This window comes from Lichenostomus cassidix, chromosome 1 (genome assembly GCF_008360975.1).
Source record: "Lichenostomus cassidix isolate B80296 chromosome 1, HeHo_3.0, whole genome shotgun sequence".
NCBI classification, from domain to species: Eukaryota; Metazoa; Chordata; class Aves; order Passeriformes; family Meliphagidae; genus Lichenostomus; species Lichenostomus cassidix.
Window position 1 is genome coordinate 77937775 of NC_139479.1, and position 26944 is coordinate 77964718.

The 26944-nt window shown below is 42.5% G+C and overlaps 2 protein-coding genes and 1 long non-coding RNA gene across 4 annotated transcripts; 1 reads left to right on the forward strand and 2 right to left on the reverse strand.

Annotated features, from left to right (window-relative positions):
- The first annotated feature begins 5320 nt into the window (after positions 1-5320).
- On the forward strand, positions 5321-14953 carry VSTM5 (V-set and transmembrane domain containing 5). Of its 2 annotated transcripts, XR_014853184.1 has the most exons (5): positions 5321-5545; positions 8526-8855; positions 8957-9097; positions 10623-10752; positions 11915-14953. XR_014853184.1 is itself a non-coding variant. In XM_085065012.1 (4 exons), the coding sequence occupies exons 1-4, from the start codon at positions 5461-5463 to the stop codon at positions 10664-10666; spliced, it is 600 nt and encodes a 199-aa protein (XP_084921138.1). In that variant the 5' UTR covers positions 5321-5460; the 3' UTR covers positions 10667-11807. The 2 variants fall into 2 exon arrangements, 1 of the variants encoding a protein (XP_084921138.1); XM_085065012.1 differs by lacking the exon at positions 11915-14953 and having other exon boundaries at positions 10623-11807.
- Positions 14442-26594, reverse strand: MED17 (mediator complex subunit 17). Its single transcript, XM_085064999.1, has 12 exons — positions 26325-26594; positions 25852-26018; positions 25243-25462; positions 23991-24127; positions 23807-23891; positions 22533-22685; positions 21612-21742; positions 20379-20563; positions 19729-19866; positions 18673-18790; positions 17302-17461; positions 14442-15347 (listed from the first exon to the last, which is right to left on the reverse strand). The coding sequence occupies exons 1-12, from the start codon at positions 26554-26556 to the stop codon at positions 15142-15144; spliced, it is 1932 nt and encodes a 643-aa protein (XP_084921125.1). The 5' UTR covers positions 26557-26594; the 3' UTR covers positions 14442-15141.
- LOC146444978 (uncharacterized) lies at positions 15497-17295 on the reverse strand. Its single transcript, XR_014853185.1, has 2 exons — positions 15988-17295; positions 15497-15952 (listed from the first exon to the last, which is right to left on the reverse strand). It is a non-coding gene; the product is annotated as an uncharacterized LOC146444978 (long non-coding RNA).
- Positions 26595-26944: the final 350 nt, after the last annotated feature.

A 26944-nucleotide genomic window follows, 5' to 3' on the forward strand; every position in this document is an offset into this window, starting at 1 on the left:
CAAGACTGAAGGCAGGCTGGGCTGCAGTGACAATGCACTGGTGGAGTTCACAGTCCTGAGGGATAAGGTCAGGCAAAGAATAAAATCAGGACTCTGAATTTTAGGAAAGAAAACTTCCAATCCTTCAAAGAGTTAGTCAATAGGACCCCCATGGAAAACTGCCCTCAGGGACAAGGGAGCAGAAAAGAGCTGGGAAATCTTAAAGGACATTTTTCATAGAGCATAAGAGCATATCCCAATCCCCAGATACAAGAAATCAGGGAAGGAAGGTAAGAGACCTGCATGGCTAAGTCGAGACCTGCTAGAGAAACTAAAGGGCAAGAAGGAAATGCACAGGCAGTGCAGCAGGAACAGGTATCCTGGGACACTGCTCAGGTGTATAAGGATGGGGTGAGGAAGGCCAAAGAGTGGCTGGAACTGCAGTGAAAGGAAAAAGGGTAATGGTTTTAAACTGAAGGAGAGTTGATTTGGATTAGGTATAAGGAAGAAAATTTTTACCGCAAGGGTGCTGAAATACTAGAACAGGTTGCTCAGAAAGGCAGGATAAAGACAACCTCAGAGACCCAAGACAGTGAGAAATTATTTTCTTTCTTTTGACATAAACTTCCTATAAAAAAGCAACTTTGTGCTTTGGTTTCCCATTGAAAGAACATGGCAATATTCCACACTCTGTGAATACAGACGGAGGATGTATTGTCTTGGAAGGTATTTAATGCCACAACAGCACCCCATGGGTGAATGCCAGCCATTCCTGCTCAAAGGTGTGCTTTTGATAAAAGCTTTTTCCAGATGTCTCCCTTCTACCAAACATCTGTGTATCCTCAGATACACATTTCTGCATCATCATTTGATCCCCCCCCACCCGCCATTTTCCGAACCTGCAAACTCACAGACCAAACCCACAAGGAGACCCAGGCAGCCTAGATAGCTTAAAAAGTGGAGGAATGCTGACAGACTAGAACTGCCATGGTCTTTCCTCTTACAGCTATTGATTGATTTGTGGTGAGGAAAGGGCTTTTCGTACTGCGCTTCTGCTGAAAAAAATAAAAGACAAAAAGAAACCACTGACATGCAAAGTGCAGATTTAGCCAGGTTCTACTTCAAATGCTGAAAAATCCTTTTTTTCATATTATACAAATGGAAGGAATGTTTTTACACAGCAAGACCTCACAGCAAATGTTCTTCTCACTTCCAGAAGACCAGAATAAGCTAAGCCTGAGCAACCAACCTCATGTGAAAGAGGAGGTATCAGCAGGATGCTATTTTTCAACTACTCCTGTGCCAGGTGCACATTTCTATTGCTGGTTTGGAAGCCTGCAGCTCTCTCCTGCTCTCTGCCAGCTGTTTGCCAGCTCACTGCATCATCAACCAAAAGCATCTCAAGGCAATGGTGAGCAGCCTCTGCAGCCCTCTGACCAAGCAGATGCAACGCCCTGCAGTCCCTGTTAACATTACTTTGCTGAGTTTTCTCCTGTGGTTTCTTGCAGGATGAAATTACCTCTAAAGGGTTATCTCATGTCTGTAATATTTTTGAATATTTAACTCTGGTGGTTTTTATCTTTTCTTCAGCAAAAGACAAGGTCAAGCATTTTATCAAATCCAAAAAATACATCAATGCAAAAGGGTGAGAAAAAAAAGAAAACCCTGCGTATAAAGCACTTCTGTGTACTCATGCAGCATATTAGAGAGCAAAAGGAGCTTTCTGGCTCCTATCTGGCTGTTGTTGCAATTGTTAATGTGGTTTTGTTCCATTATTAATGGCACCAGAAAGAGAAATCAGGCCCTCCAGACAAACTTGAGAGACTGTCATCTCACATATGGCAATGAGAGGAAAGGAAAAACACATTTAAAATAATGGAAATAAGCAAAGGGAAGGAAAACTTAAAATACTGAGCTTGCAGCAATAAAATCTGCAGATGCCTACAGAAGGGCAGGGATGGCAAACCAAATCTTTTACAGATCTTTTAAGTCATTCCCAAAGCCTGGTTTTAAGGCCACTTTGTAATTAAACAAAGAAAACCTAATTTTTTTACAGTGTGTATTATATTTCTTGATACATTTATGCTTCCTAGTACAGCTGTTTGACAAGCAGAGAAAAATGAAACCAGAAGAGCAACATTAATGATGAAAAGCCTACAACCTGGAGTGGCATATCATTAGCCTCATCTGAATGTGGTTGAACAGGATTTTAATAAAAAACTTAATTAGGAAAATACATCATGAATATGCCAAGGTAAGTAAAATTAGGAATAACACTCTGATCTGGCTTTTCTGTAGAGTCACCCTGAGTTAGCTACCAAATCCTGCAGAAGAGCCAGGCAGGGTGCATCCCTTCACTCACACCTGACAAAAACAGCTCCCCTGCTGAAGCCTTGCACTGATGCCCAAGCACCAAAGCCCAGGATCCACACATCAGCTTGTCCACGGCATCCTCGTCAAATTCCAGCCCAACAGCAAGATATCTGCTGAAGCTTATCTCCCATTGCCTTTGGGGTGCTGAGAGGCAGGCAGGTGCTAGGGGGACTCAAGAGGGGTCAAGCATCAAGGTTAAATTCCGTTAGATTGATTGCTAATCAATAATACAGCTATCATCGGTACAAAAGGAAATTATCTCAGGTTATCCCAGAGCATTTTACTAGAAATTGCTTCCCTGAAAGGGCTGTCAAGCACTTGAACAGGCTGCCCAGGGAAATTGTGGAGTCACCATCCTGGAGACATTCAAAAGACATGTAGATGTGGTGCTTATGGACATGGTTTAGTGCTGGACTTGTTAGTGCTGCGTTAATGCGTGGCTTGACGATCTCTACCAACCAAAACAATTCTAAGATTCCTTGAAGCCAAGTGATTCTGCTGTCACTTGTGGATAGGGCTGTACCCCATGGCCCCCAGCACCTGCCCCTACAGTGCAGCTGCCTATGGCCACACTCCTCCACAGGCTGCAGGCAAGAAGCCTGCCCTGCAAATTGCCCCAGCCCTCTGCTGCTCCCCTGCCTTGCCAAAGGGCCCCTACCCTGCCCCAGCGCTCACTCATCGCTGCTGTTTCACACCTTCTGCTTAAGAGAAACCTCCTTCCTTGCAGAGGGGATGTTTGCAGCACAGAGGGAGAAAGCATTTCTTCCAACGGGCTCTCAGGGAGAGAGGAACCAGCCAGCTTTCAAATAAAAATGGTTTATAAAAACTCAATTAAATGCTTTCTTAATGCTCAGCATTTTGTGACATGTATTTCTTGAGGCGCAGTTTATACTTAAAAAACCCAACCACTAGATATTTTATAATCTTCCTTTTAAAAAGAAGGAATTCAGAAGTTCTATACTGTTAATTATTGATGCTGAACACAGACACAGGACTCCTTTTTATCACAGGACTCAACGTTTGACCTGTGGCAGCCAAAACTGCCAAAATTTGAGAGGAGCTCCAAGCCTGGATTTCAATTTCATTACTAACATCTGTCTTCTCAACAGAATGCATTTACTCAATGCAACCAGAATGATACATTTAAAATATGCAAGGTTCAATTCACTTTATATGAGCATGTAGTTCATATGTTATGCTGCCAAAATAGGTCATTGGGCCAAGAGCTCAAAAATAATTTAAATAAAGGCTGAAAGAAATAAAAAAGGAAAATGACATAAAGTCACATCATCGTGAGACCTTCTTTAATACTTTGAGGAATAAAACTGCCACGAAATGATGGGATCAGGAAGAAACTTTGTCAGTGGGAATCTCCCAGGGGAAGGACTGCACGCTTTCTCTTGTAATTACATTTTCAGCAGAACACTCAGGCACTATTCTGGCCTGACACAGCAGAGGGGATTTGGCAAAGCACAGGAGCAGCTCAGGCAGACAAGGTGGAAAGGAAGCACTTCATGGCCTGCCTCTGCAGATCCAGTGCAAACATACTTCCAGGCAACCCCAGTGCCATGGCAGGCTGCAAAACCCACATGGGATCAAACATTTGGGCAGTACATCCTCACTTTCTTTCCCTCTCTTTCCCTGCCCCTCCATCTGAGTATCATGCTGAGCTTCAAGACATGCACCAGAAATTGGGGAAGTTGGGGATTTTTTTGCACCTGAACAAAATCTTGGCCCTGGAGCCAGACAGATTGCACTGTCTCTTGTCAAGACCTGACTTAAGTCCTAGAAGTCCCCTGTAAGCAACATGAAAGAAGCTGTCATGCCACACAGAGGCTTTCACCTGGCAGCACATGACAGCATCACACTGGGTTGGAAAGCCCCAGCAGGAGCAGGTCCCCTGCAGCTGAGCCCTGCACAAGCCCCACTCCTGCTCAGCCCCCTGCCCAGAGCTGTGCTTCAGCCACCCCGACCCCCGTGGGACTCACCTGTCCTCCTCACAGCCAGCCAGTCCATAAGGAAACCTGCACTATTCCATAGAGTGCCATGTGAGAGTGGCTGCTCAGCGCAGGTGGCTCTAGCAGATCCCAGCTGTCCCTGTCATCTGGGCGATTGCCTTTTCCTCCCACCCACCCTGAGGAGCTTGTGCTGAGCAGCACGCTAAAGCGTCTCTCTTTGATCCACACTATAATAAAGAAAATTGCGAGGGAAATGCAAGAAAGAGAATGGAAAATCTGCAAAAAGGTTGATCTGGTGTGTAACTCTTTCCCTGGTCAGAGGGGCAGCTCTGCTGGGTGTGGATATGGCTTCTGGTAGCCATATACAACGACGTCTCTGAGCAAGAAAGGGTTTTCAGGATTGGGACACTCTCATGTTCTCTAATCATGTTTCCCACTGTACTCACTTTGTCCCGTGCTTTCTGAAATTTCGAAGGACAAGCACTTCTGGGAACCTCCTCTGGATGACGATAGAAGGGAGAGTGGAGCACCTAGTGCATGTGTTCGCTACAGTGGGATGGGAACCCTGTTCATTTTTCAGCGTGGTCATCTGAGATGATCCCTGGGGACACAGATGTGATGCTGTCCAGTCCCCTCCCGCACACACCCACACCCCCGTCTCACCTGCAGCATCACCAGACTTCTCGGAGCAAAAAAGTCAGTTTTAACAATCCGAAGGGAAATTTCCCTTGCGGATACCAAATCACACCTAAAACCAGCCTCCTCGGCCGGGTGCCCCGACCCCGGGCTCGGCTCCGGGCACCAGGTTCCGGCCGGGCACTGGCAGGGCCGGGCAGGGCTGCGCGGCCCCGCGGCCGCCCATCGCGCTCATTGCCCGCCTGGGCGATGGCCGGCGGCCGGGCAGCGCCTTCCCTTCCTCAGCCAATTGCATCTCCAGCCGGGATCGGAGGATCGCGGGGTGTGAGGCGGGGGAGCGCCCGGGGGCCGGTGCGGGGGGAGCCGGGAGCAGCCCCGGCGCGGCGGGAGCGGGAGGAGGAGGAGGGAGACAGGCGAGGGAGAGAGAGGCCTGGGGCAGGCAGCCCCCGGGGTCGGGCCGCGCCGGCCGGCCCTGCCCCTTCAATGCGAGCCCTGGGGCATCGGCTTCCCGCTGATGAGAGCGCTGCAGGGCTGCCGAGGCCGGGGAGTCGTCGTGGGGACCGTCACCCTCTGCCTGGCCGCCGGCTGGGCTCTGCAGAGTAAGTGTCCGACTCCGTGCGTCTCCCCCGCTCCCTGCCCGGCCCTTTCCTCCCGCTCCTCGCCGCGATGCCCCGGCTCAGCCCCAGCGCTCGGCACCGGCGGGGCGGTGCGGAGAGCCCGCCGACCCCCGCCCGCGGCCAGCGCTCTGCCCGCAGCCGGGACGCCCGGCAGCGGCTGGGGAGGGGAGCGGGACGGGACGTACCGAGACTCGGGCAGGCATCGCTGCTCTCTGAGGGCTGGACATGGTCGGGGGAGGCTCGTCCCCGCTCCTGCTCCGCGGGACCAGCGCGGCCGCGGGGGGAGCGCCGCACGCCCCGGCCGAGGGCGGCCCCAGCAGCCGCCGCTGCCCCGCTGCTCTTCAGCGACCGAGGGGACGAGGCGTGGAGGGGAAACAATCCCGGTTAATCACTCCGAGGGGCGTCGGGTCACGCTGGAAGCGCGGCGGTGAAGAGGGAAGGTGGGTCCCAAGCCAGCGCCCCACGGGGTGAGTGGGGACGGGGCGACACGCAGAGAGCGCCCGGTGCTCTCCCTGAGGGGGCTGAGGGAGGCTGCTGCCGGCCCCACCCTCACCTGGGGACTGGGGTGCCACCAGGGAGTTCGGTTTGGTCACTGCACTCCACCGACCAAAGTGATGCACAAGCAGGACACAAAGGACGCAGAAACAGTCCCCAGGGTTCCAGAGGCCCGTTCTGGAGCTGTCCCCCCAGTGCAGAGCTCCCGTGTGGAGGCCTCTCGCTGCCAGCCTGTTTCCCCACTCACTGCCCAGCGCACTGCAGGCCCAGCTGCGTTGCCACAGCCAGGTCTGGTACACAGAGCCACGCTTCCCACTTTGACTCTTGGCCAGGAGTAGAGCAGCGTACCAGGGCAGCAACCTCAGTGTGCTGTGAGCAGCCCCGGTACCCTCTTCTCTTGGGTGCGTGTTGTACTGGGTGTGAAGGGGCTGGTTGTGCAAGCAGCAGAGCGCAGTGGCTGTGCTCAGGACGCTGAAGGTGGGTGTGATGTTTGCTCTCCAGCCTGGTGCAGCTCTGTTGGGTTAGACCGGTTCAGGTGATCTAGGCACACTGCCTACTAAAAATATTTTTGAATGGTTAGATATTGCACTGCCCTTTGTGGCTTTGAATGCCAGATAGCGGCAGAACATGTTTGCAAATCATTTAATGGAAATATTTGAATTTTTTTTCTCACTTTACCTTGTAATCACATATTCAAAACAAAGCTTCTATAGAAACATAAAAGGGTCACTGAGGAGAGACACTCAGCTCCTGTCTGGTCAGAAACAGTGGGAAAGGCCTTTAAATAAACACATGGAGCAGAAAACAATTGGAACAATTTGCAGCGATTACCAGAGGTTCCCGGCTGTTCTGTTTCTGTAGCTGGCACAAACCCCATTTTCACAGCTCTGGTTAGTCTCTCCTGCACACAGGCTGAACAGCAGACTACAGCTCAGCTGAGGATGCACTGAGCTGCCTGGAAAGCATGATGTTCCTGCAGGGGGACTGGCAGCATGAGAATGACAATGCTCATGAAGAGGGACGCCCAAGAGTGTTATCCTGGAAAAAGCCTAGATCCCATTTGGTCCCATAGGTGGGGGCCTGGGAACTGAGCTGGCTTCTTGAGCTTTCCTACCTTACCCTGACCAGTGGAGTTAATGAATTCTGCTACAGATCCCAAATACAATGAAGTCAGGTTGAAATTCACCCATCTCTTCCATTTGTGGTGGCTATGAAGTTTTGGCCATGGAAGGTTCTTATTTTAAGATTTTTAAAAAATAATTTCTTTGCCTTGGAGATTTTTTTCTTTGCCTTTCTTAATCATTCTTATCCCTGAAGACTTTGCAGAATCTTCAGGATCATCCCCAGGTGTCCTGCTTTGCACTCATGCAGTGTAGCTGAGGGTCTCATGCTCACTCCCCCACTGGATTGCAGACATTTGCAGGTCTGCATTATTTTTTAGTTCTGCTCTTGCAGTCATGCTGTTCCCATAGTAAGGGAGTAGAGCAGTTGAGCTGCTGCAAGTCAAACCAGGAAAAGGCATCAGTCTTGCTCTGTGCTTTATCTGCCTTTCGTCTGCTTTGATTTTTGTGGGTAGATAGCAGGATTTCAGTCTTTAGCCAAGGGTCTCAAACAAGCCACTAATAAAAAGAAAAAAGTCTGCCAGTTAAAACTCCAATGTTGGTGTTCATCCAAATTTTCATGCAGAAACACCCACATGCAAGCAGAAATTATTGCAGTTACACATTAAACTAAGTTGTCGGTTCAGTTTCACAGTGTTATGAACAGCTCTGTAATCACATCAAGAGGAAGTTGGTGAGAATTACATATTCTTTTGTATGCATTTTTGCCCAGATATCATCAGGAACATGAAGTCCCTGGCTTCTCATGAAACTGTGACCCTTTGGTTACGTGTGATTTATCTGCGCTGGCTTATAACTGGCTGCCTTTAAGAAGCTGATTTCTCAAATGTTGATTACACATCCTGAAAACACGACAAAGTCCTTGCCAAGACTTCAGATACTTATGCCTACTACAGTTCTTGCTTTGGGGGGATGGTAGTTAGTTAGCATGATAGGTTACTTTGGACATGGCAATTAAAGTTTCTGTTTAAATGCAGTATTTTTAAAGAAAGCCAGTTGCTGATGAACACAAGAACCTCTCAGTTTTCAGAAAATGTTATGCTTGCCCAAAAAGACCCTTCCAAAGTCCCTTTCTGTTTGGGTATTAAAACTTTGAAACACATGCAACTATGTGGTGGAAGCATTTTTGCTATCACCTATTACAAATGTGTATTTAGTCTTCAAGTATGTACTTTACTTTTACGGAGAGCAGAAAGAAAAAAGATATTGTGAAGCTTAATCTAGCCTCTCTTAAAACAGACCACTGAGGTAAGTAGGATGAATCTCCAGGACCCAGAGGTCCCAACCTGCCCTGGATGGTTGGTGCAGCATCACCTCCAGATTCATCACCCTCCTTTGTCTTTCAGCTCCCGGAGGAGTATCCTTAGTTGTCCCACAGCCCAACATCAATGCGACAGTGGCACAAAACATCCTCCTCTCAGTGGAATACTCTTGCCGAGGCGTGGCCACCATTGAGTGGAAGCATGTGTCCAGCTGGGGCACCACCAGCATTGTTGAGTGGAGAAGTGGGAATTCTGGCAACATATCCACACTCTACAAGGACAGAGTGACTACGTTTGAAAATGGCTCTATACAGCTTCGGAACGTGGGCATGAGAGATGCTGGCTACTATTTTGTCACTGTCACAGAGGAGCATGGAACCAATGCCTACGGCACCATCATAGTCAATGTTTACGGTACAGACTAGATGGGACTTGCTTGGCTTTACCTTGTGTTTAAACCTCAATCTGATTGTAATCAATTTTATAATATTAATTTTTTTCCATGTTCCCTACAGAGATTATCTATGAAGATTTGCATTTTGTAGCAGTTCTCTTTGCATTTCTTGCTGCGGTATCTGCCGTTCTAATCTGCTTCATGTGGCTGTGTAATAAGTCTCTGCATCTATTTCAGAAGAAGACAACTCAAAAACTATCAGGTACCTCTCTAAAAATGCAGCCAAGGTATAGGGTTTTCAAGCCTGAAATTTGATCCTAGAATTTGTATCATAAAGGTGTTAAACAGGGCCACTGAGAAACAAGACTGAAGGGCTCAGATTAGTTATCCTGTTCTCTTTACCAGCTGAGGCAACTGAATAACAGGTGTTTAGTTGCAGAACAACCCACAGGACATCTACTTTATATGTTTCATATCAGAAATAATAAAACACCTTCCAACACTGCTGATTGGAAAACTTGGGATAAAAAGTCCGGAGCTGCAATAACACCCCCATCAGAGGGCAGGAGACAAAGTCAAGAGCATCAGCAACTCACTCAGAGTTCACATCAGCAATGTGTATCCTAGGGGAAAATACTCAAATGACCCTTTGGAGTGACCCTCACCTCAATTCATGGAGGATTGCATCTCCTTCTCCTCTTAAACCCCCTCTTAATCTGTCCTCACTTTTGATCCAGTTGCAGACTCCAGCAAACACTGGGTAATATCAAAACCATGCACTGAAGACAGCAGTGATGAAAAGCCACTCAAGGGAACATAAGGGCTGCACAGAAGGGACATATCAGAGAAGAATTTTCAAGCCACAGCCAGGGATATTTGGGCTAGGCAGGAAAACAAGGTGCATGCTACAGGCCTGGGATCAAGCTCTGAGGCACATCTTTGAAATGGGAGGTTTCTTCTACCACTTCAAAATATTTCAGGTGTTTACCTCCCTTCTTTTAAGTGCAGATCCACTAATAATTTCTTGCCCAGTAGATAAAAGTTTTGTATTTCTTCTCTAAGTGTTACATTACAATAAGCAGACTAGCTATCAGTATTTTACTACACCAATATAGACATTCAAGCATCCTAAACCTCATGGCCTTTGTGTCAACTCTGCAAAACCTTATACAAGAAGAAATTAATTTGGCTTGAGCTGCCTCTTCCTTTCTGTCGCTCACCTATAGCTCCTAAGTGCTGCTGCTGTCTTCATGGTGCACACACCACTCACAAGCTTCTGTAGCTACTGAAAACTTTCTTATCATGCCAGAATATACAGGATTTTTTTAAGATAAAGCCTCTTCCTCTAGTTAAAGCAAATCTTCCCATAGAGGTGAGTTGAATACAGTTCTATGGCAGAGTACAGGAAAACCATGGTTTTAGAAACTGGCCATGTCTCCCAGAACAAGGTCCAAAGCAGAAACCTAAATTCTTCCCCAGTTCTCTCAGAAGAGCACTCCTTTCAGAAGTCATGAAGAGAGGCATAAGAATGGGCCCTATGGACTTAGTTTTCATAGTGCCTTTAGCCTTGTACTGGAAGAAACTCTTGTCACTTTAAAGATTGTGAGGACTTTTTATGCAGTTAAATATTTTGAAAAGATGTATTTAAAACCTAATTGCAGATGACCAAGCCTGAGATAATATTAAAAAGTTAAAAATGTCTCAGCTATTAACACAGCACAGTTAATTTTGGAATGTTTGCCTTCCAACTAATTTGCCAATCAATAACAATATCCTTTTATTTACAGCAAGTACAACGGAAGAGATTGAACTGGAAACCATTGAATGTTAGCCAAGGACTGTATCATAACAAAAATAACAATTCTACCTCAGGAGGAAGTGTTGGCCAGGCCAAGAAAGCAAGGATAAACCTAGAAGGTAAAATGTTTGTGACTACTGCAGAAACATCCTGACTGGCAAAGTAATTAAATCAGCAGTGTCTGATGGCGCTGTTTTGACCTGGTAAGTTTTTGGTTGTGCCAGTCAAGGTCAGAGTAAAAAGGAGTATGCTTTCGTGCTGAGCATGAACACATTTTTGTGGCTAGCTAATAAAATCTACAGCCTCTACCACTCTTAAAAACAACCAACCAAGCCTCTAAGATCAACGCATAAAGGAAATTATCATGGTCTTGAAGGACACCTGTATTTTGGATATGGCAAGTCTCCTATTACAGACAGAGTGGTCATTAGCATCCATCAACATAAGAAATTAAATATCTAATTACAGTATTACATTAAAAAATTAATTGAAAGCATTGAACCCTGCTTATTGCATCTATGCTGCTACTTTTGGGTGTAAGGGAATTCCTGAAGCTCTGAAGACAAACTGCAATTTTTCATGAGACAAAACTGACTTTGAAAGAACGCTGAGCTGGTCAAAGTTCTCCCGCTTGTGTTTCCAATTGTTTACACTGCCCCAGCATGGATGTTAACACACGTTTATGATATTACTAGAGCAGGTGGTTATACAAGGAACAGTGCAGGCACTAAAGAGGACACTGTAAAGATTAGAGGGGTCAGATAAAATACTGACACAGAACACCAGTGGACTGGCAAAGTATTAAATGTTTTGTTGTGAAAGATGTAAAGTCCTTTGCAAACTTAGCCCAGTGAGGAACAACCTATCTGAGAAGAAAAGTTAAAACAGCATTACTTTGAAATACAGTATTTACAAATACAGTTCTAAAATTGCTCTTGTTGAGAAGCCACCTTTGCTCTCCCTATTTTGTAAGAAAACATGAAGTGATCCAACTAATATTTTCTTGAGTCTGCGTATTGCATGCATTGCAATTCTTCACTGCAGGTCTGTTGGGTGGAATAACATTTGTGTTTGTCAATGAGAAAGCAGCAAACTGACCGAGTTCCAAATTATTCTGTTTTGCTTTTGTAATGAGAATTTTGAAGTGTGAAATAAACTTTGAACCTGGAAGACACCATGGACTAGTCTGTGCCTGTAGATTGCTACATGGCTGTTTGAGTCAAACTGCTGCTACTGCCTTTCTCACACTTTGTCTCACTTGTTTGCAAAAACCTTTTACAGGACAGCCTGACAGAGCTTTCCTTTTGGTCAGGGACTGGGATGCTTAAGTGCAGAGGTACTGTGGGCTCCATTTGGAAAACCACTCAGAGAATTTCTCACCAAGTGCATAACAATGCAGGTAGGTGCCAAACAAGCTTTTTTCCAAAGCACCCTGTGCACAACACCTTTAAGCCATCCCATATTGAGCTGGCCATTTTTAAAGAAAGGGCCTCTCTCCCACTCATAAGTTGAGGTACCAGATTCAGCTGTTTGCTCCTTCCTGCATCTAGAATAGGTAAAAAAAGGTGAGAAATTAAATAAAAGAAGTCTCAGATACAGCGTAGACAACTGAGAGTTTATTCCAATTCTCTGCTTTAAATGTATATTACCAATCTTATGTATCTTTGTGTGAACTAAGCTTTGACAATAGGGAAACTGTAAGTGCATCTATTTCAATGACCAAGCTTGAATTACTTGGTAAAGTACACTTATAGCATATGGACAACATTCTAAGGGGTTTTTTTGAGCCCTAAGTCTTAGACTTTGAATGCAAAGCTAGTTATTAGGCTGAGCTGAATGTGTAGCAGGTGCTGTGCCAGACTTACTTAGGAAGTACAAAAAGTGCAGCTCACACACACATAAAACCACTATTATCTGCGAACACTGACTCAAACACTGCAATTGCCAGAGGAAGTCAGGAAACTTATCCAGTCATGTATGACCATTCAAGTGCATTGCTATGATTGCAGAGGTCGCACACACATTTAAACTACAATATTTGAAGGCTGGGATAAAAGTAGGAAATGAACACTTGAAATTCATCAGTTTAAAATGTACTACAACAAAAGAAGTTTACAATGAGCAGAGTTGTTCTACCTCTTTCAGCTTGGCTGAAGTCACTGCAACTTCAAGCACTCATCCTTGGCTACTGAACCTGGTGCCAACCTCACTTTTAGGCAATAATATCCCATATGAACCACAGGGACTCAAGTGAGAACATCCAGGACAGTGAGCCTGCATAAAGCTTTCCTTATACACAATTCCTCACCCAAAAATTTTACCCACAATTTAACATGCTTACTCTACACAGGTAATGTTACTTTAAAAATACTCACAATTTCCTGAAAATTATGTTTGTCAATATGCATTATTAAAGTCAATAGTATTTGAGGTGCAGAACATGAGGCTAAACTGGCTGTAACAGTTTCTTGCTACCCTGGAGGATTTAAAGTCTTATGGAAGGTTGTTACAGTTGAAATTCAGAATATAATATCTATTCTTACTATACTTGTAAACTCTGTGCAGAAGAGCAGCAAATTTAATATTTAGAGCATTCTAGATGATCAAAGGGATTAAGGCATTTTACTTTTAAACTTCATTTAAAAAGATGTCCAAGTTCACCAGATTGCTTTGGCAATCAATTGTAAGGGTCTTAATCATTCACTAATGTCATAATTTCATATTTGAAGATGCACTACCAAGTTTCAAGACTGTACCTCTGTTAGAAGCCTAATTAGTCTGTTTTCCACTAAAGTTAAGAATTCCTATGTATTCAACACTAAAATACAGACTCTTCCAGGTCTCTAATAGTTCTGGGGTTTTTGTATTTATTATTCTTTTTTCAGCTAGACCTAGAAGTTTTATCAAGTGTTTTCATGCTAACATGAGTCCTTGCCCTTCTACAACACAGGAGGTGTCCTTCTTTTCAGGAGAAGTCCTGCAATCACGAGATTCTAACAGCTCCACAGTGATCTGATTACTAGGTAACAAAAGAACTTGATGGAAAGGGTATTGCTACATGCAGACGTGTCAATTTAGGTTGAGCAGTGAAGTGTAAAGACACGTTCAAGTTTCATAGACTCATTTTCTAATTATCAATAAGAGATTTGTTGTGTTGGCAGGAGTCAACAGCCTCATGTAGTCAGATGCATGAACGGATGCATGAACAGATTCATCAGGCTGTTGGCTGAACTTTCACCAAAAAAACAAACCCCTCCCCCCTTCGCCTGTAGTCACACAGTGTCTGCTGGCACAGCAATACATGGCACCATGGGAGGTACATTAGGCTCACCCCTTTTTCAAGATCAGAGAGACTATTTTCAACTAGGACTTTTCACCAGTTGTTTTGGGTAACACATGAGAACCTGAAAGGAAAACCCTTTCTCTCTCATGGTTCAGTTACACAGAAGCAAGTACCTCCAGGAACTGAAACAAGATGCTCCACGCTGGCAAACAGCAATGTAAGTGCAAGGATTGTGTTGGATACACTGAGCAGCAGCTTGCTGCTGGTTTTCCTACAATTATTCTTTCTCCTTGAGAATAACAATTGTCACAATGCAAGTGTGATCAATTCAAACATGTTTATGTGCAAGAAGTTCATATATATATACATATATACAGACACCTCATAACAGAATATTGACATGAACCTGAACCAGTTCACAGACAGGTTTCAAAAAGACTGTTGACATTTAAGTACCAAACAAATTAAAAGCTTTGTTAAACACCGTATTTGAAGTTTCAAGAAGGCTACAATTACAACCAAAACTATCAAAACCATGATTTTTTTATTTTGAAAGAAACAGAAGAGCTGATATTCAGGAGGTTATTATTATTTCTCTGGATGATAATCACTGAAAGTGCAGAAGAAAGACCCAGCAGTGTGGAGGTTTACTGCATGAGAGTTACTTCCTTCTATCCAATCACTAAGTCACCCACAAACTTGAATTACCAGAATTTTGCAAGCAGATTAAGACCTTTTCCTATATTCTTGCACAAAACAAGGTCAGAAAACACAAGCCAAGTAGCCAACATCATACAGGCCCATCAGAGAGGAAAGACTTTTGCCACAGGCAGTGACTTCATAACAGTCTCAAGTTAAACTGCCAAGTAAACATATTTCTCAAAAATAAAGGGGTCACCCAGAATCCCCATCAACGTACAAACAAGTTGCAACTCAAGAATGCTCTAACTCAAAGACTAAACAAAAAATGCATTAAATACACATCTGTGGTATTCTGGACAGAGCAATCTGCAAAGATGCAGATGAAAGAAACTTTTTACAAAAGAATTTTATATGCAATTGAAAAAGGTTTTATTACAAATACCAAAATGGGTATTTCTGTACAGGAATTAAATTTGGTTTTGCTTTCTTGTACTGCCCCACAGCTCCCATTTCCCTTTGCTGCATGGGCAGTTGTCATTGCACAGAGACAATTCAAAGCCCTCACAGAGAGACTGATGCTTCACTAGCAAGGAGTTAGGGCAGCCATGAGGAGTTCCATTTTATACACGAAGTTACGCCCTTCCATTTTATTCCACTGCACTTCTTTGAATGGCCCTCGGAGATGATTCCACTTGCTGTCTTGCAGGACATCACTTTTGGGGAGATCCTTGCAGTGACTCCGTGGAAACTGCACCATGACTTTGCTGCCGCTTTCCGGACCGTTACGAACTGCGGTGAACAGAGATTTTAATGAGCATTTTCACACTGTACAAATTCCTCATACTAAATATTCTTCCTCGTGTATACTATACTTTACTCCTAAACAATTCCAAACATGCTGAAAGCAAAAAAGGGAAATTGCCTTCCTTTCTTACAAGTTTTTCTTTGGATTTTCTCCCTCTTGTCTCCCACTTCTCTATGATTTTGTTCCTTCAGTACTGTACATTCTTGGTTAGATCAAGACAGAGAAACTTTTAATAAGCCCCAAAATGTACACCTTACAAAGGCATTTCTTTTTCCCCAGGGATGCCTGGAAGGGCAGAGGCTTTATTGCTCTTTCTTTCACTTGGATGTATTCCCCACTATTTTGTTGAAAAATGGGATAAAAAATGCATTGTTTCTAGTGGATTTATCTCAAATAGACAAGATCTAAGTCACTAAGTGGAGTTGTTACTTTTAATCACAAAACTCTGCAAGACTGGTGGAGGGGTGGTGGTGCTTTGTTGGCTTGGATGGGTTTCTGTGTTCTCATGTTGGTGAGTGGTGTGTGTTGGCATTTTAAATAAGCAGTTCGGGAGGTGCCACTTAGCTTTCCCCTCATCTACCACGCTAGCCTTCTATAAAGAGATGAGTATCAAGCTGATTGAACATAATTTCTCCCTCAAAAATTGATGCCAACTACTCCCCATCACCACCTGCTCCGTAGTATGTTTGGAAACTACTTCTGAGACTACTGTTTTTCCCCTCATCTTCCCAGTAATTGCAATGAGGCTGATCAGACTGTAGTTCTCCACATTTTCATTCCCGAATATAGGATGTGACACTTGCCTTCTTCCAGTCCTCAGGAATCTTTCCTGAGCCTGCCCTTTTAAAGATCATCAAGAGTGGCCTTACAGTGACAACAATCAGCTCCTTTAGCAGTCATGGATATATCTCACCTGGTCCCATGAACTTGTGTATGTCTGAGTCTCTTCAAAGGTTCTCTAACTTGGTCCTTTGCTACTGAGTCTAAATCTTTGCTCCAAAATTTCCCATGAGTCTCACAGACCCATTCCTAAAGACCAGTCTTTAAGACCAAAGTAAAGGTACCTGGCCTCCTCCATGTCCTGTACTACCATGTCCTCTCTCTATTAAACAGCAGTCCCACATTTTCCCTAATCTTTCCTTTGCTGCTGACATAACTGTTGAAGCTCTTCTTGTTGCCCTGTACATCCCTCATCAGATTCAGGAGCTTAGCTTTCCTATCCTTACCAGTGCTTGCTTGGATAGTCTTTCTATCTCCCTCCCAGGTCAACTGGTCCTGCTTATAATCTCTTGGAGGCTCTCTCCTATGTCATGAGTTCAGTCATGAGCTCTCTGTTCATACATACACAGATATTCTGTCACCTTTGCACAACTTCCTGAATATAGGAATGAATATTCTTGCGTTTGAAAGAGGTGACCCTTGAAAAAAATAATCAAGGACCCCTCTTCTTTCCATCCCATACGATCATATCCCATAAGATTCTTTCAAAAAGATCCCTAAAGAGACCAAACTCTGTTTTCCTTGAAGTTCAGAGTTATGATCCTGTTGTTTATCTCGTTCTCTTCTCTCAGGATATTGATGGTTTCTGTAATCTCCCTCTCCTATGCAAGTAATAATATATGTAATTATTATATATAGTTATATATTACATGAACATATGTTTCTAAAATATTAATATTCAAATAATGTATTTATATGATACAGATTATAGAATATATATATATAATTTTCCATGCTAATAATTTTCAAGCATGTGTAAATTAAATCAGGTTTATATTAAGTGGCTTCCTGGACAAAGTGTTGATTCTATTTAGATACCAGTTCCATAAACAAAAGAGATAGTCTGCAGATTTTTAGAGCATAATATCCATTTATAGCAAAATACTCTACAAACAATCTCAGAAAGATTTTACTTCTATTTACAAGAGGAAACACTACCTGAAATGGCATAGTCTCCATTTGGTGATGCTACAGTTATTGCTGATGCATTGCCAATGCTCTCCACTGGCCCCAGACCAACGTGATTACTGAAACTCAGCACATGCCATCCCATAACTTTTGCAAGCTGCTGAACTGCATGTACTTGGTGCTGTGACATCTGAAAGAGAACAAGAGGTTCATTTTCTTTTCAGTATTTGCAGACCCAGAAAAATTTGCTTATGGGGGTTACCAAGCCTATTTTCTTCTGCTGTACAATAGTTATTTATTAAAGTGACTTTGTCTTCTAAGTTCTCTACTTTCAGAGGAACTATTTTTTATATGATGGTAGAGCTTTGTGTTATTTGAATTTACACAGGTTCCTCTGCAGACAGAGAAGACCACTGCATTATACAGTTAAATGAATTTTTCATAGGTACATGAGCTTATGCATTTTATTTAAGCATTGCTTTCAATTAACAAATATCTTTATTTAGGTCTCAAAAAATTAATTTTTAAACAATCCTGTCTTTCAGTACAAACAAGACTTCTGCTGTAAAATATATAAAAATCTGAGAAAGTATTAACAGAGAAACTTTAGGAAAAAATAGTTGAGGTTCTCACACACATGATTATCTCCATTAATGTTCAGGTGTAGGCACTGACCTTTAACAGCTTAGCAGCTTAAATGCTACTGTTTTCCTGTATCATGACTTAACCCTTGTAACAAGGAAGTATCCAGCACTGTTCAGCAGTTCTCTGTGAACAAGTCTGACAACACTTAACCAAAAAGACATGACCTCAGCAGAATCTGTTTCAACTTGTTTTCTGTGTCGTGGAGTTTTACATAACTGCAACAGTCTAACCACTGTTATTAAAGACCTTTATTTTGACTATTTATAATGCATAGTGGGGAGATTGTTACTTCTGAATAAAACCAGCAGCTTGTTCTAAGCAATTAAGAAAATAAAGTTCATTCAAGTATCAGCTGATTTCGTAATGACTGATGCAAAGTGAGCATTAACAGACAATGCTGAAATGACAGTAACTGAGGGCTCATTAAAAACTTGGTTACAGTAAGTTTCATATAGAGAATACCTTATTGTCTGCTATGATTCCCATTGACTTGTTTCTTCCATAATGAGCAGCATTAAGAAATATTTTAAATGGGAGGGAAAAATTATTACTACTACTGACCTGAGTAAAAACTGGCAATATATTTTAGTAACAGTTGCTAAAGACACTATACAAACAGTGAAAATTCAGTCATCCACCTTTCCATCTTCATTATCTCAGTTTGAAATTTTTTAATATTTTCTACATAGATAAAGGTGAGATTCTAACTTGTTTCCCAAACACTAGGAGAAAGGGAAGAATAACATATGAGTCTACCTGAGATAAAAGGAAATCCTGCAGTTCTTGCTCTTGATGGGACAATGTAATAACTCTTCCATCTCTATGCACAACTCTGATTTGTTCAACTCCAATGTTCAGCTGTAGTTGAATGGATCTTTGAAGACAAGATCAATATTTATTCAAAATGCATTAAAACACTTAAGAAAACAGGAAACTAAGAACACAGAATCCCACCCAGTCATTGACAAGAATTCTTAAGACAGATGGTGCAAAGCCTATGGAATGTGACAGCAACTCCAAACATTTCAGTTTCATCAGTCACCACAACAGCTCCCTCTACATGGCAGGTGACACATTCCATGGCATGTTCCCAGACCTGGCCTACCACTTGTTCAGGTCAAGGAAGCCTCGCAGCTCCCTGCCTGCCCCTGTGCCCAGGTTTCCTTCCAGATGTGCAGGGGAAAATGGTGTGTTCAAGACTAGGGCATCATATGTACTCTGGAGCCAAGACAAGAAATGCACCAATGACTGCAGGTTGCCCCCCACTGTGGTCACAGCTAGAGGGCTCCAAATGGAAAAATAACACTGTTGATACTTTAGTGAATTCACTGCTGGTCAGTCTGCAGGCATTTGCTTCTGGGACATGAAATCTCTTATTTCAGTAACAACATACATAATTATTGCATGAATTAGACGAGTTCCACATTTCAGTACCTATGCAACCAAGCTAAGATGCAGCACTGATCAGCTTTCCACGGCCAGACTAGAAGTTTAGAATCAAACACAGCAAATGATACTTTGTATTCAGTCATCTTTACACAAAGTAAATCCCCCCCTTAAATGTCCACTGTCATCTTCAATTTCTTCTTTGAAAGGAAACTGTGCTGATAAAAAGGTACAAAATTTCTTCATGAAAGTGTAAAGTGGGGGAAGTTTTCTTAAGGTGACTGTTCACCCCACAAGTCAGAAAAACAAACACAGACAAATAAAGGACTGTCTGAAGAGAATCTAAACCTTTAAAGCACAACTTGAATACACGCTGCCTTTGCTGAATGCTTCCACAACTAAAAATACATGTATTCTCGTACTTACTTGCATATCTGCTCATATCCTTGGGAAGTAATTAGAACCTTAACACTGGATTCATAAACATCATTTATATTGGACCAGTGAGCCTGAATCTGAGGATCCTCAATACGACTCGCCAGACTGTCAATGGTTCGAGCAGTTCTAGAAGATAAAGCCATATTCCACACACAATAATCCAGACAGTTTGTGCTGTTATCTTGCTTAAAGGAAGTGAGGAGGTTGTTAGACTCAACAGAACCACGTGGAACAAAGTTCTGTTTTAGCTAATGAAGTCCACTTGTTTATTCTGTACATTTCTCATACATTCTGCACCAGTATTAAAGTGATATTACTAAGTATCACCTATGCAAAGAATACTTAAAAAGGATTTATGCAATTTAAAGTAAATAGGGACAATTAGCAGCAGCTTATATTGCAACTGTCACAGATGTCAGAGAAATCCGGTAATTTTTCTTTTTTTTTTTCGTTTTACTAGCTGAGTGTTGTTTGCTCATATTTTTTCATTTTGCTCATAATTATTGGGTTTTAGTACATCCAAATAAAGACTGTATTAACCGTTAATGAAGTTTTAAGAACACTTAAAAAAGATCAATTGTATTCTACATAATGGTACACATTACTGTAACTTTTAACAAGAGTATCTTGTGACCCACCTTCTTCTTAAGAAAATATGCTTTGCCTGTTTTACGATCTTTTCCAAAAGTCCTTCATTTGACTGTAAAGAACTGATTTCATTTTTATCAAAAGCCTGGGGTCCTGCAAGTCTCATTCTCTTATGGCCAAAAGGTGCACTAGCTGGATGTGGCATCACTGTCGAGCTCAGGGTTTGCTTATGACACTGCAACAAACAACAGATGTTATAAAAGGAACTGACCAAATAACAAATCTGCAAGAAATACTATGTATACTACAATATGTTGCTTCACTACCTATTTTCAAAAAGTGCAACTTCTTAACTTTATCAACTTGACAGCACTTTAAAGGCAGTTTTTCATACTTTGCTTCCCCCATTTATATGTCTTTCAAAACTTAAAGAAAATTATTTAAAACAAAAAAAATGTGCTAGCTAGCAAAAATTCAGTAGCATAGCAGCAGCTCCTACTAATAAGTCTTCTTTGTATACATCTATGGAAACAGAAAGATTGGTCACTTAAAAATAAAGGAAGCATTTTAAACAAAAAATAATTGAAGTACAAAATGTTTTAGCAACCTGTCCAAAGTAAAGAAAGGAAATTCACAGCAGAACTGGGCACTGAGCCAAAGCTTCACAAAAACTAAATTAGTGTTTAAAATACTGTACTATTCCACATGACTGCATGAGTTGTAGAGCCATGCTCTAAGGAGATGAACATCCTCTGGAACACAGTTTTAACTCTTCTTAGACATGCAAAATTGTGCTTCTTTCCTAAAGTGACACAACCTCAACTTTGTAACCCAGGTTATTCTGCTAGATTATACAAGAATCTAAAATGCTGAAGCAGAGAAGTGGACCTTAAAACAAACAAAGCTATTATGGCAATTGATTGTTCTTCTTTCATGAGGGTACCAGATGCTCACTGGCAGTGCTTGATAAACAGTATTAGATACATATTAGATACAACAAAAAAAGGCAGAACTAGTGAACTCTACTGGAAAAGCTTTGCACGGCTTTTCTGAAGTGAGCAGCCAGGCCTGAGGTCAAGTAAAGAACTAGCATTCCATGAAAGCATTAACTGGAACTCCCAAACCACCCACACCCACGGAAACCAAGCAGCAGGCTGCCTTGCACAAATGGATGGAGAAGGACTGGCCTCTAGTGGCACTCGGCTGTTACACCAGTGCCACACACGGGATAAGACTGAACCAAAGCCCAAAAACTCTTCAGTACTTGGCCATAGATTCACTACCTCTCTGATAAGTTGATGCAAGTTATGTTCCAGAACATAGAGATGATCCTCTGGATTCTGTTTTTCAGAAGCAGCCTTTTGTGTCTTTTTGTCATTGGAAGAGTGACAGAGGGAAATAGACAACTGCAAACCTGTACAAAGCAGATGGAAAAAAAATAAGTGAGCACTGACGATTTTCAAGGCTGCTACTGAGAACTGCTTTTCTTCATGTTTTCTACTCAGTAGCTTAATAACACTTATTCACTGTATCGGAGAAAAATCAAAGAATGATGGCAGAGAGTACAGCACCAAAGGCAAGTAAGACATGCTATTCACTGAAGTGTTGACAGGCCAACTGTGAACTCACCAGGTGCACTTCACATCAATTTCCATTACTCTATCCCACACAAAAAGAAAAGTCCCCAGGACCCCATTCCTTTCTCAAAGAAGGAATGATTAACCATCATACATATTTTAAGCAATCCAGAAATATATTCTTTGCATGATGCAATCAGTTGTGTACCCCTTGTAGGAACAGAGGATTCATCACTGACTCTGAGCCACCTTCATGCTGTTTAATTATGCTCACTGAAGAGCACTTGCTTTTGTTCTTCTGAAGACGCATTAACTCAAGTCTTAAATTTCTTCTGCATGCAATCCAGGAGCAATGACTTATGCACAGCTCCAAACTGCCACATGCACATGGCATTACAGTTGGCAGTTTTAAGTGCTGCTGACAAAAAACACAACCACAAAGGCAAACAGAGTAAATTAGAAACTACTGTGCATTCATTGAAATTCTGTTTTTCAAAAGCTTTGAAAATCAAGGAGTTTGTTTTTTCTTTTGTAAGGACAGAGCATTAAAAAGGTGACATCAATCAGTAATTTCAGTTGGTATTTAAGCAAATAATTGTAGGTTAAGAGTCTTAAAAAGTTTCCTACCTGGGAAAGGCTGGGAGATTATCTGATTTTTCACTACAATGTGAGGAATCTGTGATTTGATTTGAACTGCTTCTCGTGACAGCTGGGCAAAAATTTCTTTACATAAAAGAACATTCTGTGCAGTCTCCAACTTTGTCTGCCAGTGTGGAGAACCTGAAAAGTACAAATCAATGTTTGAAGAAGGAAAGAGCAAAGAGAAACCACTTTTTTGTTCAAATACCAGATATTATGCAGTAGCTAGGCACGATCACTAATAAAGTAGTCAGCACCTTATACCCAAACTGAGTATTAACAGAATTCTATCTCAGTTAAGCAAGCAATTAAAGGTAAAAATAAAATAACTTTGATTCAATTTTACATATATGTGTATTGTGAAGTGCAAGGGAACTTCTGGAACAGTGTATTACACTCCCAGGCCTTTTGTGAATCTCCTTATGAACCTCTGCTTCTTAGGTTGCAATTTACTTTCAATGATACTTCAGGCTTTATTAAATTCACCCTATCATGAACTACCCAATAATGTTCAGCGCATGTGTGTGCCTTCACAGAGTTTAAAAGCCCAAAATTCTTGGGAGATTCTGGGGAGAGTAAGCACACAGGCTCTGTAATGCACCCTCAATACCGTATGAAACACCTCATAGTACAGCACGCTCTGTTTAGGACAGCATCAGCATCTATATCACAGATGACTGAAATTAAATCCTGCCAGTTTATTTCCAACCCTAAAGAGCAAAGGATAGATTTTTAATCCAAAAGCTCACAAATTCACATACTGGCACATATTAAATTAATCAATGTACTATCTGCCAGCTGAGCTGTTGGTAACTAACACACAGACCACCAGCACAGTTTCAGATTGAGATGAAACATATAAGGAACAGACACAAATGATGCATTTTGGGCAGAGTTAGAAGTGAATAGTCATTAGTTCAGCTGAACTAATGGAATGTAACTGACTGAAACACAACACATTGGTTTGATTTCAGTTATGCGCTCAAACTTTTAACGTCTAACAAAAGGGGCTTTAGGATACTCAAAATACAACCCTATTAATTTTGTTTCAGAATTGAATAAACACATACAAAAAACTGAAGGAGCATGCTTTGAAAGCACCATGTTTCCAAAGCCCAAGAAGCACCTAAACAGAAAACTTCAGTTTAAATACGGTAAGTCTTGTTCATTCTTCTTAAGCTGTACGCTAAAATTTTCAAACAAGCATCATATGCAAACTCATTTCTTGAGAATATGTTCATAAAACAACACATAAGCTGTACCTGGTTTTGATTTTGGCAAAGGTCTTTTAAAGAGATTGACTGTGCCGAGGTCACCAATGTCTGGAGCTTGTTTCTGTATAGAAACCTAGGCAAGAGAGAACAGTATTCAATGTTTGTTCTCTGTTGTAAGCATACAAATACCGAAACAAAACTCCGCTAGGTTATTCAGATTTCTCTAACAAACCTTGATATATGCTGATCCCTCTAAATCACTTGGAATTTGAACATCCAAAGGACAGTAATCCTCAGGTATCTTTTTATCCAGGTCAATGTCAGTGTTCTTTATCACCTCAAATGTGCCATGATGAAGAAAAAGGGAGCCTGAGAAAAGAAGGACAAAGGCATACCCATTAAATATAAAGCATCTTCTGCAAATATAAAAAGCTCATACCTGTGTTTTGGAAGAGTATGTATTTCCAAGTCTCCAAACTAGGTTGGACTTGATTCAAGTTCTTAGTGACTTCTTAAAAAAAACTAGGTAAACCAGAAAGCTCATGTCACTGCATCAGCATCTCAGTCCTCCAGTGTGCTATGTGTAATATTTTACAGTAAATTAACACAGAGTATTTAATAATTATGTGGGAAAACCAACAGTGTTTCAAAGTGGTACAAGATACATTTCTCCTTCCTTGTATCTACAAAAAGAAAGTACAAGGAAGAAGAAAAAAAAAAAAGGTATTTTGTTAAAACAAGACAAACAGTAACTGTCTGAAGTTTTGCAAGCAAGTGGTTTAAGGTAAACCCTTCCTGATTTAACCTAATTCTGGTGACGTTTGGCTAAAAATCTAAAAACTATGACCATGTTCTGACTGCAAAAGATAACTGTATAGCTAGTCATTCAAGGACTGAAAAAAGCAGATACCCACATCTGTACTAGCTGTACACCTTTTTCATCCAGGGCATGGTTCACCTAGTTCAGGGTAAATCAACTAAAAATGACACACAGCCTGGAGTACAGCTTTTTCATAAACAAGTCTAAATTTGTCCTAATGTTAGCCATGACAATTCTTTATGGGTCCCTTCTAATTTGAGATATTCTACGATTTTCTGATCTTTGACCAAAAAAATAAAAAAAGTAACACATTCTTCACTTTTTTTTTTAAACTTTACACATCAAACACAGATAAAACTCAAGGATTTAAGAAGTCTACCTGTCAACTAATCAACTATACTGTGAATGCAGAATTGTTTTTGTGTACAAATCCTTAGTAAAATTTAGCCTACACAGTTAGCCTTTAAAATCACTTTCTGGACTGAGGATGGCAAGATATTTTCCATGATATTAAAACAAAAGTTTTCCCTTTATAATCCTGTCTCATAAATATAATAAACTCATATTGAAATTCTTTATGATGAGATATTCAATTTCTTTCACCAGTTACAAAAAGAAAATTTTGTAAAATACCCTCTCTTGTGAAAAAGACCCTACTGTTTACCTGCACTTCTGTAGCTCAGATCACCAAGAATTTTATCTCCCACTTTTCTCAGCTTCCAGTGTTGTCTCAGTCTTAGCAGCTCAGAGTTGAAGTCTCTTTGTCGCTTATTTTCCTGGTTTTCAGCAACTGATTTGGATAATCTTTCTGCACCTTTCAACAGGATCTGAGCTGCTCCAGCTAACGACTTCTTTTTTGAAATCAGCTGTAGAAACTGAGGATTCTAGTACCAACAACAACAACAACAAAAAAAAAAAATAAAGACATACTTGCACCTTAATTCATAGAAGATTATTATTATTATTGGAAACTAATTGACAGTGACTGATAGGTTATTTTTGCTGGATGTCCAGCAACTTACTCACAATAACTTTCATACCAGCATTATACAGTTAGATGTAACATTTTGACTTAGAGCTTCAGCAAAGAGGCTTCTGAAATTGGCCTCAACTCCCATTCCCAGCCCTACCCTGACCCTCAAAGCACTGCACTAGCACATCAAAAGGAACATTTTGATAAATCTTGTACTTATCACACGGGGAAATAAAATTTCCACTGAAATAAAATCTTTAGCATGAAGCCACACAAAGTGCACAACTAGGTACAACATACTTGTTTTGGAGGAAGGGGATCCTGCACGACTGGATCTAGAGTCATGAACTTTTTATCCTTCACGATGCTAAGAACATCATACAACACACACATCTCAGTCAAGGCACTTCTTAAGTTGTTCCTCACTGAATCCCAAGGCCAGAGGGATGGCTGAAACTTTACCAACCCTAAAAATAAAGCAAAGGAAGGGTAAACAAAGGACTTACAAAAGGTATGGTTTAAGGCTCATTTTTAACCACTGAGAGATAATAACGGCACGAAATACAACAGGATATCATATCTACAGTTGTCCTTTCCCACTACAATTTACTGGACCTCGGTCACGAATATTCTGACCTGCCAACCACGGGGACGCCTGGGGGAAAGCAGGCCAGGCCCAAGCACCCGCGGAGCTGCAGGCCGGCAGCGCCACAGTCGGCGGGCCTGCAGCAGCTGCATCCCGGCGGGAGAGCTCGGGCTGCGCGCCTTCTCACCTTCCTCATCCTCCGCCTCGCCCGGCTCGGCCCACGCGCGGCCCGCCGAGCCCGGCTCGTCCTCCTCGGAGCCGGAGCCCTGGCTGAAGTCGATGCGCTGCGCCAGGCGCGCCAGGTTCTGGGACATGGAGAGCGGCTGGAGGTAGGTCTCGCTGCCATCCAGCCCCACCTCCTGCACCTGCTTCTCGCACGCCGACTCGATGCTGATGCGCACCGCCGGCACGCCCGCCATCTTGGCGCGACCCCCGCTGGCTCCGCAGGGGGCGGGGCCAGCGCCGGCGGGGGCGGAGTGGGCGGGGCCAGCGCCGGGCAGGCTCGGCCGTTTCCGGAGGCGGGAAGGAGACCCGAGCCGGGCGGGCTCGGCTGTTTCCGGAGGCGGGAGGGGGACCCGAGCCGGGCGGGCTCGGCTGTTTCCGGAGGGCCCTCGGGATGGGGCGGGGCCGGGCCGAGTGGGCTCGGCTACCTCCGGAGGCGCTCGTGAAGGGGCGGGGCCAGCGGCGTGAGGGGACGGCTTGGAGTTGTACAGCGTTATTTTTGACCAGAAGTTGATTTTATCTCCCGTTTTAAGCATAACTTGATCTCTGGTTTCCCATTTTCAGCTGTAGCCACGCGGAAAGTTC

What these genes read in the sequence shown, in the direction of transcription:
- VSTM5 (XM_085065012.1), top strand. Translation starts at nt 5,461, where the DNA reads ATGAGAGCGCTGCAGGGCTGCCGAGGCCGGGGAGTCGTCGTGGGGACC. An exon ending in CATCATAGTCAATGTTTACG is followed by an intron (nt 8,856 to 8,956) that starts GTACAGACTAGA and finishes TGTTCCCTACAG; the next exon opens with AGATTATCTATGAAGATTTG. An exon ending in GACAACTCAAAAACTATCAG is followed by an intron (nt 9,098 to 10,622) that starts GTACCTCTCTAA and finishes TTTTATTTACAG; the next exon opens with CAAGTACAACGGAAGAGATT.
- MED17 (XM_085064999.1), bottom strand. Translation starts at nt 26,556, where the DNA reads ATGGCGGGCGTGCCGGCGGTGCGCATCAGCATCGAGTCGGCGTGCGAG. An exon ending in TCTGAGCTACAGAAGTGCAG is followed by an intron (nt 24,128 to 25,242) that starts GTAAACAGTAGG and finishes TTCTTTTCTCAG; the next exon opens with GCTCCCTTTTTCTTCATCAT. An exon ending in CATATTTTCTTAAGAAGAAG is followed by an intron (nt 19,867 to 20,378) that starts GTGGGTCACAAG and finishes TTTATCTTCTAG; the next exon opens with AACTGCTCGAACCATTGACA.